Source organism: Ochotona curzoniae, unplaced genomic scaffold, assembly GCF_017591425.1.
Source record: "Ochotona curzoniae isolate NIBS_2020 unplaced genomic scaffold, NIBS_Ocur_1.0 scaffold_4701, whole genome shotgun sequence".
NCBI classification, from domain to species: Eukaryota; Metazoa; Chordata; class Mammalia; order Lagomorpha; family Ochotonidae; genus Ochotona; species Ochotona curzoniae.
Window position 1 is genome coordinate 43,855,302 of NW_024467122.1, and position 14,462 is coordinate 43,869,763.

At 39.4% G+C, this 14,462-nt stretch overlaps 1 protein-coding gene across 3 annotated transcripts in view; it reads left to right on the top strand.

Annotated features, from left to right (window-relative positions):
- Positions 1-14,462, top strand: part of FMN1 (formin 1) — a 360,709-nt gene that overhangs the window by 216,978 nt on the left and 129,269 nt on the right. For all 3 annotated transcript variants that reach the window (XM_040969588.1, XM_040969589.1, XM_040969591.1), the window contains one exon: positions 12,625-12,686. In XM_040969588.1, the coding sequence (XP_040825522.1) occupies positions 12,625-12,686 (62 nt within the window). The remainder of the gene's footprint in view (positions 1-12,624; positions 12,687-14,462) is intronic.

The window sequence follows — 14,462 nt, forward strand, 5'->3', positions numbered from 1 at the left end:
TATTTTTCCTCATTGAAATGCCATTTCCAGATAGCAAGTAGCAGAGCCTGAGGTTATTTCTCTACATAATGTAGCCTTGCTTTGCTAGGAATTTGACTAATAAGTAATTTTCACAACTAATTGAGCTAACATAGCACATGTTGAAGTCATATATTCAAATGCCTATTGTTTAAAATGTTAAAATGTTTAATTTTATTTCAAAATAAATATTAACTAAACTTTAGAGGGAATCAAAATGTCTTTATTTACATTTTAGTACACTTGGACACAACCAGCTGCCTGCCTCCTTCTTGCTTCCTTTCCTTCCTTCCCTGTGTTCCTTCTTATAGTGAGTGCTGTCTCTGTATCAGGCACCATAACTATATGATTCAAAAGTAGACTCTGACATTTCCACAAGCATACAACAGGGTGGGGCAAATATTTAAACAACCCAGGATGGCAGTGGAAGGTGCTATCTCTTGACTGTTTAGAGTTTAAGTTGACTCTTAGAGGACAGAATGCTGATCATCAGAGACAGAGTTTTGCCGTGTGAGGAAAGAGCGTGAAATAATCCCCATGAAGAGGAGGTACAGCTGGAGTGTGTAGAAGGTTGTTTGAAGATACAGGGCTTAGAAATCCAAGCAACATCCTGACCAGAAGAGCCCCTGAATGTTGTTACAGAGTACCTGATCATGTCAGCAGTGAGAATTTGACAGGCATTGCTGTGATGTGCTTTTGAGGGCAGCAGGATCTGTTAGACACTCAGGTGGAAGAGAGGCCTTGAAAGCCTTGTGGACTCTGGTGAGCGTGTGTCTCTTTCTCCACTTGTCTCTCCTCATAGAACTCTAGCTAGCCACAGTGTTCTTTTTTATTCCCTACAAGACTAAGTCTTTTCCTTCCTCTGTGTTTTTGAATACATAGTACCTTTAGAATTAACATCCCATCCGCTACCTTCTGTTTGACATACTTCCCCATATATTCTCTATTTAGCTCTTGTTTTTTGTTTTTTTGTTTGTTTTTAATTTTAGGCTTCAACTTAAGTGTTGCCTGAGACCCAAGGTCCTCCTCCCTGAGAAAAGTTATCCTTGGTTAATTTTCTTCATAGCACTTAGATTTTTCTTGTTCTCTTTTTTTTTCTGGTCTTATTTACATCCACCAAAAGAATGATTGCTTGCTCATGTACCCTCCATACCCATTTGTGTATGGAACACAGTCAATGGTCATCAATGGCCTATTGAGTGAAAACAGCAAGAATAGTACTAAAGGTGGATACATCTATCAGAAAGGAGCTGTACCTTCATGTAGTTAATGATGACGATCAGAACAAAGGTTACATTTGTAGAAAGGCAGAATAAGGGGCCATGAACAAGGGATATTTGGAAAAAGAATTGCTATATTAGGTGCAGGGAGCAGTGGACAGATATATCAGTTGTGTCTTGGATTTCTGGCTTCAATCAGAATGTGTATAAAGATACTGTAAGCCAGAACCTGGAAATACAGGAGTAAAACTGATGGGTTTCAGCAGAATGATAAAATATGCTTGGAAAACATGAGTATGAGATGTCTGGGTATTTTTCTAAGGTTTATTTATTTTTGCCTGAAAGGCATATTTTACAGAAAAGTAAAAACACACAGAGAAAGAAAGAGAGAGAGGCAGAAGGGGGTGGGGGTTCTTCCATCTGCTGGCTCATTCCTCACATGGGCTGGAGCTGACCTTTTCTGGGAGCCAGGAGCTGCTTCTGGGTCTTCCATGTGGGTTCAAGGACCCAAGGCATTGAGCTGTCCTCCATTGCTTTCCCGTACCATTAGCAGGGAGCTGGATGGGAAAGAGAGCAACCAGGACTAGAACCAGTGTCCACAAGGGATGCTGATGGCAAAGGCACCAGCTCTAGATGGCTGGAGATTTGTATGCTAAAATCTTCATTGAGCATCTGAAAATTCTTGCCTGATGGTATATAACTAGGGCTATGTTAGAGTTTCTCTCTGTCCAAAATGATTGGTTCACTGAAGGAATGACCTTGCTTATGAAGGCAGAAGGGTTTCAGGAGGATGACCCTGCTGCCACAAAGCTTGTATTTGGCCCAGAAGTGAATGCATGATTAGCTTTCTGCCCAGTTTTACATCTGCTAGATGTGATGACTTATATTTAAAAGCATTTGGCATTGTTGCACACAGTAACTGCCTACATGATTGCAAATTAGTGTTTTCATTCCACATAAGTGATTTCCTCTTATTCTCATCCCAGGGGAGATGGAAAATTGCTGTTGACTCTTCTTGATATAAACCTCTATATGCATTGCAACAGACTAGGTGCCAGAAACCTCCTGGCATCTATTTGGAATTTCCCGTACACTCAGAATTCATATTTATAATATTTAATCTAACATCAAAATAAAACATTTTTCATTTTAGTAACTACTAGTGCAGAATCTCAGTTGGAAAGGTCAGCCCATCACAGACTGCCTTTGTGTTTAGGAATCTTGATTCAAATATGAGAGGCGGATGCCAGTTAGTTGCATAGTCAGTCTTAACTCCCAGATCTGAGAATGCTCAGTCCATCTGAGTTACTTTTGTCTTAATACTTACCAGAAATCTCTGTTAGAGTTTATGCGAGTAATCCAAAACATCATGAATTTGACCAGGTGTTTGAGATTCAATGTGGATTACCTAGAGCTTTCCTGATGAATTATCCTACTCTGTCCTAGGAGAGCCCCTACTTAAGAAACAGTTATTCTCTAAAAAAAAAAAAATTGTTATTGTGGGCCCAGCACTGTGATGTAGCTAGTTACTCTGCTGCCTGCTACAACAGCATTCTGTGTGGATGCCAGTTCAAATCCCAGTTGCTCCACTTCCAATGCAACTTGCTGCTGGTGCACCTGGGAAAGCAGCAGATGACCCAAGTGCTTCAATTTCTGATACTCATGGGGAAGACCATGATGGATTTCCTGGCTCCTGGATTTAGCCTGGCCCAGCCCTGGCTGTTGAGATCATTTGGAGAGTGAACCAGTGGATGGAGTCTCTCTCTCTCATCTTGCCTTTTAGATATATAAATACATCTTTATTTTAAAAATTACTGTTTACCCCCTCAATTGAAACATTTGACAGCGTTCTTCTTTAGGTATATTTAAAATGTGTATGTTATAAGAATGTTTGAAAGAACTAACATGCACATGGTTAAACATGTGAAGCTATGAGTCGAAACTGAAATTATTAACATCTTTAATGTCCTGGCTTCTCGTTAACATCTTATCTGAAGGCTTACTGTACAGTTAGGATGAGGCTTACTATTACCAGTGATGACTTTAGCTCCGTATTTCAAGTAACCTTCCTGATGTATTTATGGGGCTCAAATAGGATTTCTTGGCAAATAGGATTCAACTGTCCTTGTTTTTACCTCAACCCATGACTGATGAGGAGCTTATTCCAGCAAAGTGTCTGCTCTGCTATTTTCTTATTGTTGATGGATTATCTTCATTCTGGGGTTTCTCTGCAGGAACCTTTTGAAGCCAACTTGTTTACTTTGTGAAGTTCAGTTAAAAGCAGAACTTACAACCAGAGTACTTCATTTATTTGCCCTCCCCCCTTCACACCAAATCACAGTATGTTGAAAGCAGAGGAAGTGAAGCTGTCATGTATGAAATGACATGCCATCAAAGACTGTTGCCATACCAACTACATGAAGGGGCCAATGTCAGTTGACTGCAAAATATTGATAGAGCTCGTTTTTAGTACTTTTTAGATTACATAAATGTAAACAGTAGCTCTACTATTTCCCTTTTCCTTTGCCATGTTTTTCTTCCTCCCACTGGGTCTAAAACACCTGAGCAGCAGGATCCCTCCCACCCCTTTCTAAACCACTACGCATTCCTGCAGTTTCTAGTCCAGAAAGCAGAGGGTGGCATTTCTTTGTACTTTACCTTCAGGCAACTGACTGAGACCATCCAATCTGCTTGGAATGTAATTTTGGCTTAAAAGAACCAGAACTAATGGAAGAACAGAAGCAGCTTAACCCAAACTGTTTCTCATTCCATTGCCCTCTGGAGAATCAAGGAAATACAGAGGGAAGTTTTGTGAGTTCCATGCCCTATGTCTTTCTTTGAGATTTGAACCGTGGATGATGTTAATTGTTGCCGTATTACAGCGTCTTGGGTACATGCTGCTTCTGATATGGCACATGCTTAGACATGGGGCAGGAATTGTGATTTTTGTTTTATGGAGTGGAATGATTTTGACATCTTGAAGCTTTGGAATGGATTGGATATGTCCCTTTTGTGCTGGTCATTTCTCCCACCTGGCTGCTAGCTCCTGTGGACCATGTGTTTTTCACTTGCCTCTTACTTCTTTAAAGCCTGAGTTAAAAGTTTCTATCAGTGAGCATGACACACCATCAGGCATTTAGGAAGGCAGATAAGATTTTAAATTATGATCCCTTGGTATTTGTTGTGATTAGAACTCTGTGACCACTGTGATGCACTCCTGTGGTAGATCTGGTCTGGCCCTCTGAATGATTCTCCCAAGCTCCACATTCCCCTCAGTCTCCCCTTCTTTCCAACTCTTGCAGTTTCTTTTTGAACTTGATCGTTTCTCAATGATGACCTCACTGTTGGGATTTGAAACTTTGGGAAGATGTTCCTGCTTGCCTCTTCAACCCTTAGCTTCTGCCGCAGGAACCCTCTACAGGCCATCCCTTCCTTCGCCTTGGTAGAGCCTCGAGATGAAGGAGGTATATTTGTCGGAATTTTGTGGAAAAGTTATGTTGGACTTTTTAAAAAGCAAAAACAACCTCTTCTGCATTAATTTCCTCATATTTTTTTCTTACCCATTGACTTTTTACTGAGCCCTAAGACAGTGTCAGTTAATTTGGACAAAATAGTGAGGTTCTGTAGTGACTATTTAAATTAACATTGTTAGTAGAATAATTTCTTATGAGTGGAGTCAAATAATCTTATTAATGTTTGCTTTCCTGAGTTGAGAATAAGTCTAGCCACTTGCAAAAAAATTATTACATACTTTGTGTAAAGTCTCGTGTCAGCTGTGTAAGAAAGTAAACCAGGCTACACAGAAACTGATTCTTAAATTTAGCATCAGTCACCATCTGATGAGCTAACCTACCCTAGTCTGTCTCTGATGTCTTCCACACAATGGATGACCAGATTGGCCTTGGCTAATCTAACAGTCTAAAGAGTGTGCCTTCTCAATCCCAAGTTCCTGTGTCTCTTTGCAGAGGAGCTATTTCCATCAAAAAGAACAGCGTCCTGAGTGGTTCTTCTGTGTTTTTGTAGTTTGTTTTTCAAGAGAAGCCTTTCAAACAGCAAGCACATTCTTTGTTTATTTGGTTGTGGTGCACTTGGAGATAGAAAAGTGTTCATGGTTAAACAGTGGCCAGAAGGCTGAGAGAACTCCTGCACGTTGTTTCTTCTTAGCCTGGTCTTAGGAAAAGCAGTCTCCAAACTGGAGGGGAATTTGCCCATTGTGTAAGACTCTGACCCTGTGCCTGTGCCTGAAGCAGGCACATAGTTTTTATGTGTGCCTGTTAGTTTGAGTTGGTGATATAGATCTGCTTTTTGTCCCTGCTGACGGTTATTCTATCTTAATGGGCAAAGCACTACTCTAATGACCCTGCTGTATATAATTCTTATAGTACAGAGCAGGCACCAGAGGACCACATAAAAATGTTTGCCTCAATTTCCCTGCAAAAAAGAAACTCAGAAGCCAGACTTGACCAAGTAACAGATTTTTAAAGGTAAAGGAACCCAATAAAATTACCAGCTTTTCACAGCGTGTGTCTACTTCCTTTCGACATATTGTGAGGTGTAGGTGAAATTATTCTAGCTGAACTGACAGTGTGAGTGGAGACAACTAAGGAGGAAGGGAGATAAAAGTAAAAACCACCAGCAATGATTGATATTGCAGTAGCAAAGAGTTGCTGAGGTCTCCCCTTTGTGGATTTGACACTTCACCTTTCTAACACCATCTGCAGCAGTGCTGGTATAATGAGCTCTGTATAGACAGGAACAAAAGCTAGGATTACTTGGAGTTACTGTATTGGAGCTCTGCGGCTTGCTGTAGAATTGCGTAGGCTAATATTTGTCCAGCTTATATAATAAAAGGTACGTGTGTGTTTATTTGTGAGAAAGTCATATGGAGAAATTGTGTATATTTTTAAAGTCCACAGTGGAACAAAGTATTTGATTGTAGGGATTTCTAAAAAGCATTTAAATCAAAGACTGGCTTTTTTTCTATGTTGTGATCATCATTAGTTAACTAATCATGAGTGTATGTAATAGCGTATCGGTTCAATGGTAAAAGACTTATAGGTTTAATGGTAAATATTTTCAAGTGTGACTTCATCAGAGAGCCTTTATTCATTCTCTAATACATTGCCAAATATTTGGGGAATGTAATTATCAGTACAGACTCTGGACCTCCAGGAGCCTAAACTTCATTTGGGAGCTAGAAGATGAAATTATGTCCATGCAAAACAACTCTCCCAAGACTCCTTGGACTCACAGCTTTTTAATTTTCCAGACCCTCAGCCAATAGACTACTTTCCTTGGCCGTATGATGGGATAGAAACAGCTTAACTTCCTTAAGTTCCTGAGCTCCATTAGAGGAGCCTTTGATATTAGCTTTTCGGCCTCTGAGTTTTATTCTATTTTACAATTTTTATTCTTACAATACTTTTATCAAAGAAGAAGAGGAGAAATGGTGGAATACTTGGCATGGGCCCTAAAGTAATCTGTTTTTCCTTCTTTACCAATCCCTTTATTCTGCTCCTGCCACTGGGGAAAGAGCAGCAGTCATTTCCAGCCCTGACCCTCCTATTTCTACAGGGATGACAGAAAGTTCTTCCCCTAAGTCTAGACTTCAAGAGTGATTTTTTTTTTTTAACTTTTAAAGATGTATTACTTGAGAGAGCAAGAGGACGCGAGAGGGGGCTCTCATCCACTGATTCACTCCCTACATGCATGCCACAGCTGCCAGAGCACTGAAGCCGGGAGCTAGGAACTCAGTCCACATCTCCCACTGCCTCCCAGGGTGCATCGGCCAGAAGTTGGACATGGGGACTAGAACCAGGCATCCAATTCAGATTCTCTGATACGGGGCATGGACACCTTAAACACTAGGCAAAATGCTCAGAGTACTGTGTGACAGTTAACTCCCATTTCCTCAGTCCCAGAGCTGGGTAGTGATATTACAATATGGTACTCTGAAGTATCTCCTCTGCCCTGTCTTTTCAACCCACCCTACTCAGGTCTTGGCTACAGCTTGCCCACTGCAATAAGTTCTAAACCCATCTTTCTGAATCTTGACCTGAAACTATTCAGTTTACTCCCTTAGTCATGATTGCTAATACACATGAAATGCATCCCGTGCTCATCAGTATGACTTTCAAAATTCCAGAAGTTGCTCTGCCTAGGCCCTTAATTCTCTTTCAAAGTCAAACCGAATTGCTCGACAGTTTCTGCATGTACCACGAGCCTGTCTGAGGCTGCTGCTTGCAGTGGGAATGTCTCACATCATTTTTCTTTGTCCTTTTTTAGCTCATTCAGTCTTTATTCAGCAGTAAAGTTTGGAGATAGAAATCCAGGAATTTTTATTCATAATAAAATTTGAATAATCAAGAAAAGTGAAAATTAGTACATTTTTGTTTTTAACAGTATTATTAATTTTCCATGAAGCAGTTTTGTCAATTTGGAGATGCCCCCTTTCCTTTCCTTTTCTCCCGCTCCATTTTCCCTTCCCACGGTTTCCCCAACACACACCATTTCCCCCCATATTATTACAGTAGGATAATACTTCAGTAACAGTTACAAGTTTAACATTCTGCTATCTCACATCTTTCTAATGGATATTTCTTGATACTAATTACAAATTGGCACTATTTGGAGTGAGTTTGGCTTTCTTAGTGATTAGTAAATTGGCATCTCAGTTATCTGGCTGAAGCAATGTATCAGTTGAACTTTAATTGTTAATTTGTTTTTTCCTAAGGTAATACTACTATTTAAATTTTACTTGGTGGTAAGAATTACAGGGAAAAAAAAGGTATTTTCCCTAGGTACTTCTTAATCATTGGAAAATACATTTGTTAAACTTCATTATTTTAATCATTCATTTTTAAGTAATATTCAGGCGAACAGTTTATCTGCAGTGAGTATGTGAGTATGGACATCACCAAGTCTTGATTTTTGTATAGGTGCAAATTGGGAAGGAGCAAATTATTCAGATAGAATTTTCCCCACCCTAGACAAAGAGATCTCACGCAGTTTGTTGTGCACAACGTAATACAGCCATTTTTGAAGACCATAGGGCATTTCTCAATCAATTAAAAATAGAGCTACCTTGTTACCTAGCAATCCAACGCCCAGTCCTAGGTGTATATCCAGTGAAAGTGAAGCCATTGTACCGAAGAGAGGTCTATACTGCTTATTGCAGCACTGCTCACAGTACCCAAGAAATGATAACAATCTCAGTGTCCATCAGCTAGTAAAGGATGAAGAAATGCAGTGTGTGGGTGTGTGTGTGTGGCATTTCTTCTCTGCCCTGTCATTTTTGTCCACACTGTCCAGGTTTTTCCTCCCTATTGCCCACAACAATAGGCTCCAAACTTGTCTTTCTGAGTTTTGATTCTGTGCTGAATAATATGATTCTGTTCAGTTTACTCCCCTAATTGTAACTGTAGTGTGTGTGTATATACACAGAATATATATACACATACATACACACAACATGCATATATATGGGTATATATGTTTGTGTATAGTGTGTGTGTGTACACACCCAAAAGAGTATCATTCAATCATAAAAAGAAAGAAATCCTGTCATTTATAACAACATGGGAAGAACTGGAGAAGATTATTTCAAGTGAAATAAACCAGACACAGAATGACAAATAATTCCTTATGTTCTCACTGAATTATAAAGAACTTGATCTCATGAAAGATGGGCAGTGACCAGTAGGGTCACTGTAGGTAACAGTAAGTGTTGAGTTATTACAGACTGTTGGGAGAATTTTGAATGTGTCTCCACCAAAAGGAAATGATAAATGATAGAAGGAAATGATATCTGGGAAGATATATATGACAGTCCTTATTTAGACATTGCATGTGTATTAGACATTGTATGATATGTATGAGTATTAAAACAACATGTAGTGACCCACAAGTATGTAATTTAAACAGGAAAAAATGAAGTATTCCTTCTTATAAGATAGTGTTATCATGTGTCAGAATTCTATCCCTCTTTTCACAAAATCTTCCTTACATTCCAACAGAAGGGCTCACCTCTCCAGGAGTCCTTGTGGTATCCACAAATCCTTGTTTTATATCTGCTGCACTCAGGTAGTATTCTAAGAAGCAGTGTTGCCAAAGATACCCAAGAAATGATCCTTGACTATGAACACCAGTGGCAGAAAGAAACTGTGAGGCTATTATCTTCACCCTACATAAAATATGAGTGAGGTGCCTTGGAGAAGGGAAAGAACAAGGACTTGATGACCTGAAGATCAAGGGGTGTCCTTCCAGGGTAGGAAACTTTTGACGCTGGCCCATGGAAGATGAGGTGTTGAAAGGAAGAAGTCTTGGCGTGTTCAGGAATGGAGAGTTGTGCAATACTGTTGAAGCCCCAGGTGCAAGGAGGGAGTGAAATGAGATGAGCTTAGAAATATAGTTTGGAGCCAGGCAAGGAGTAAGCTTAAAAACTGGGCCAGGGATTTAAGAATTCACCCAGTATTTCAAGCAGAGGTATTCAAGGTTATTTTAAATATCAAGGTAAAAGTGTTTATTTATTTACTTAAAGGTAGAAAGATAAAGGTCTCTCAACTGCCAATTTACTCCCCAAATGCCTGTAGCAACTGGGGCTTGGCCAGGCTGAAGCTTGAAGCCAGAAACTCAATGCAGGTATCCCACATGACTGGCAGGGACCCAACTGCTTGATTCATCTCCTGTTGCCTCCCAAGACACATGTTAGCCAGAAGCTGGACTCAAACCCAGGCACGCCAACTGGAATGTTGATGTCCCAAAACACATTAATGACCAATCTCCAAAAGAAAAATGTCCATCTCCAAAGAAAAAAATAACACTTTTAAAAATAACTTTTGAAAGTTACTTTGGTTGTAGAGTGAAGTATAGGTTAGGAAAGACTAAAATTATAGATAGAATTTAGGTTAACCTGTGAACCTACAAGTATCATGTGTATTTCCCTAATGTCACTGGCCACATTGTTTTTTTAATTAGAGATATTTATGTGTATGTCTTTCCTATTAATGCCTCCTGGAGTTGGGCCCTGAGTGATCTTTTAAAGGAATGAAAGAATTTTGTAGCAGTTGCTGTCAAACACCCAACAGTTCTTGGAAGTTGCATGTATGGCACAAATTACTCAGTAGTCAAAATTTTCTTTCCATAATTCTTTCCAGGTGTTAAAGGAGATAAGGCATTAATCCAGGTTTGACCATTTCATCCATTTGGGGAGTGAGCCTACATTTGGAAACTCTCTCATTGTCTCTACCTCCACCCCCTCTCTACCTTTCAAATAAGTAAACAGATCTTTTAAAAAGAAGAGGAAAAAATACTTGCCTCTTCAGTTCCATTTTTCTGTAATATTCTTTTGCCAAAATCACAAAAATCATATCTTCAGGTATTAAATGTCCTATCCTCAAGGAAGCCCTCCTTTATCTTCAAGTGTTACATAGTTCTCTATTTTGCCTTCTCCAAAGTACACTGTTATCTTAATTTATTGTTGATTTTCTGTTCCCTAACTAGGCTATACATTTAATTAGATCAAGTACTTTGGCTATGGTAGATAGTTCTGACTTACATATCTGCCAGTTTAAAACAGTTTCTGGAGTTTAGTGCACAATATATATTCCCTATGTATTTATCCAAGGATTGGGTGAGTGAAAGGATAAATCCATGCCGTTCTGTACTCCCATCCTGTTGAAGGGCTTGCTTTTCGCTACTGACAACACTGGAGGGGAATTGGCTGACAACATAATCTGTTGGACCCAAACTTTTTATAACCAAATATTTACTTGATAAGAAGAGGAACTCACAGACATTTCTTGCTCCTCTTACTTAAGATTACTGCATTACATCTCAGCTTGTGATTCATATGTAGTACCTATGAGAAGTGGTTAATTTATAAGTAAACATTTCTGATAAATTATCTTTAGAATTTTGCCTTTTTTGTGCATTCATGTGTTGGCCAGTTTTGGTAAGATATTAGAGTTCATGCCAAACAGACATTCTTTCTGGCTGTTTTGTTGATTTGTGATACAGCAGATGTTTAAAAATGCGTGATTTATCTGATAAATTAATGAATTCGTACTCTCTTCACACACAAAATAATGATCCTGGAAGGGTAAATTCTTCCATTTTTTCCTCAAAGCAGATTTTTCTCTTGTGGTTTCAGAGTGGCCTTTTGGGAAGTGTGATCTTCCTTTGTCTTGGTAGAGTCTGAGATGACCAACTTTGTCACTAGCATATTAACCTCTTCTTTTCTCACTGCCTCCCGCATCTAAGAAAAGCTTGCTGATTAATTAACTCCTAAGCTAGAGATTGAGGAAGCTAGTGGCCTGAGAAGGAATTTTAAGTACATTTCTCGGTGTTCTGTGAAGAAGGTGCATGATCTTAGCTCAGTTCATTAACGTGGTGAAAACTGTGTGAAGGAATTCATATGCTTCTGAATTTTGGAGGGAGCAAAGTGGTTCCAAAGCAACCTGCCTTTTTCCTTGATCCTCACCGTCCCCAAAGCCATCACAGAATGGAATTGAAGAGAAAAATGTTTGATGAGCACAATTTTAAGACCTTCTAAGCATCACTGCTTGGCTTAATAAAATTAATTAGTTTGCCACAGAGAAAATTTACTAGCATGCTGGTTGATTTCACAATGTAAAGTCAGAGAAGGAGAGGAGAGTTGCAAGGAACAAACCTTACTCATTTTGAATAATTATTTAAAGATGTGGGCTTTACCTGATTCAAGTACTTTGATAGCCAAATCTATTTAGGCTTTAAAATTGCAATTTTTTTTTATCACAAGATATATGAGAAGGAACCTCTTGAGGTGAAATCATGATCAAATTAGTGAAACAGCTATGTCATCTATTTAAAATAGAGCACAAGAAATGTAAGCCATTGGAATGAGCACTTGCCTAAAGAGTAGATGGTTCATGGAAAGTTTTTATAATCTTAACTTGTCATTGATGCGATTATTGCATTTTTCTTATCTTTTTATCTCAACAAGATATTTGCAGTGGCTGTGGTAAGGTGCCTGAAATCACATACTTGAATTTGTTTAACTTGTAATGTATTTTCTCTCTGTCTTTCTGGTAAATGGACAAAACTCAGTTCTGATGCATTAGGTGCTGAATCTTTTCAATTACCAGCAAGAAGAAAGATGTAACATTATGTTTCAAAACTGCAAGCTGATTTAGTCTTAAATTAAATTAATTTTCCTAAATTAAACTGCAGATAAGACACAGAGCCTGAGGAATGCATTAGGCATAGGCAAGTAATGAGAATCATTGTGGTGTCTTTCTTTGGAGCCTCCTGGTGTGAAGAGAAAGAGAGTAGAAACCAGTGTAGGAAGCCTGGGCATGAACTCTAACCAGATCTCTCTCTCTGCTCTCTCTTTCTGGGTGTTTGACAGCCATTTTCAATGTGGATGACTCTGTGGTTGACCTGGAGACCCTCGCAGCTTTGTATGAAAACGTGAGTATCAAAGACATACAGAGCTGGAGTTTCCATGTTTCTCTCCTACCCCCTAATTCATTGGACCATCTGTTTTCTTTGGTCGTATTTCGGCCTGTCTTGGACAACGTAAGAAACAGAAATGCAAGCCTGAGAATGGACATGATGGGCACTGGATTGTTAACTCTTACCATGCTTGCCTGTGTTAATCAATCTCATGGCACATCTGCAAATCAGTATGGTTCGAGGTCAAGACCAACTACCTTTGTACCCTAGAACTCAACTCTGTCATGTGCTGGCAGTGAATGAAGTTGAGCTTCCTGGTTAATGTTGATCTATACCAGCATCTTCCTCTGAGGAATGAGAAGTTAATACCAGCTCGGATGATGACTCTTACTGCAAATAAATTGATGTTGTTTTATGAGGGAAGCAGTATAAAATGGGAGGGGGTGGGATTCTTGAATTTAAAATAAAATGGTCTTCGGTTTCAGGTAGAGCTTCATCATTGCCTATTAAGTGATCTTGGACTAGTTACTTAAGCTTATAGATAATCAGAGTAATGGGAATCACAGTGGGCTCCACCTGATTGTTTTGTAGTAAACGTGCATTTAACATGTAACAGTTGTAATGCATTTTGAAAGTAAGCGGTACCACACACACATATAAGGCCTTTTAATTTGAGTCATAAATAGAGAAAAAAAAAAACCCAGCAGAATCAGTAGACTCTCTTGAGAAGATGATACCAGCAAGTGTGAATTCCCACAAGTATTAGCTGTTCTTGGTTTGCCAACCACTGGGATGAAAAAAGATTGAACTAAAAGTCTCTCTCCCCAGGAAATTGCTTGGGGCTTTATGGTATGCCATGGTCACCCAGCTCCAAAGATGATTCATTTCCACGTTTTTGTCTTCTGGGACTTTAAATCTCTTACAGAAAATTTCCGGTCTGATTCTATATCTGGTGGGATTATTAGATACCTACTCATTTTCACATCCTTTATATACCTCAGGAACTCTTTTGTGCAGGCTGGTGGAAACTTTTTCTACATTTCCATCAGTAAAGCTTTCAAAAATTAAGCAGTCCAAAGGCACTGGGACATCAAGGGGTGATGGTGAATTTGTTGAGTACCTGGAGAGTGGTGTGATTCAGTGGGAGAAAGGACTCCTAGAAGAAGCCCTTCACCAGTTACTTAGCTAATGCCTCAGTAGGATTCTATATGAAATATGAATACAGTAATTGATGTTACATGATCCTATTGGAAGCAGAGCACCTTCCAGATGCTTCGTGTTGTCAGCATGAACTCAGAGCATTGCACATGGTGCATGCATGGTAGCACACTGTAGAAGCCAGCTAGGTTCAACTAAATACCAAAATAAATTGTCCAGACGATGGGTACTGATGAAATTCATAACAAAGGAAAACAGTGGGAGAAAGAAATTAGTAGCCTGTATAAGTTAGAAAGGCTAGTCTGAGGGTATGAAAACAAATGCTAAGGGCAGCTTGTCTCATCTGCTCACATCTGAAGAGACAGGAAATTCAAAGATAGTGATTAAGTGTCCTGGGTTGTTTGTTTGTTTGAGTATGCCTGTAGTGACCATTTCTGTTAGCAGGGTGTTACGACACACCCCTGCCTGCATTGGAATCATTGGGAGGCTTCCAGATCACTACCTCTGGAACTTCTTGGGTCTGAGGTCAGGTTGAATTTACATTTCCAGCCAAGTGACACTGCTGCTCCTGTTTCTAGACTAGAGACTTATCCCTGAGGACCCACAGCCTTAGACAGATCCTCACTGCTTTTT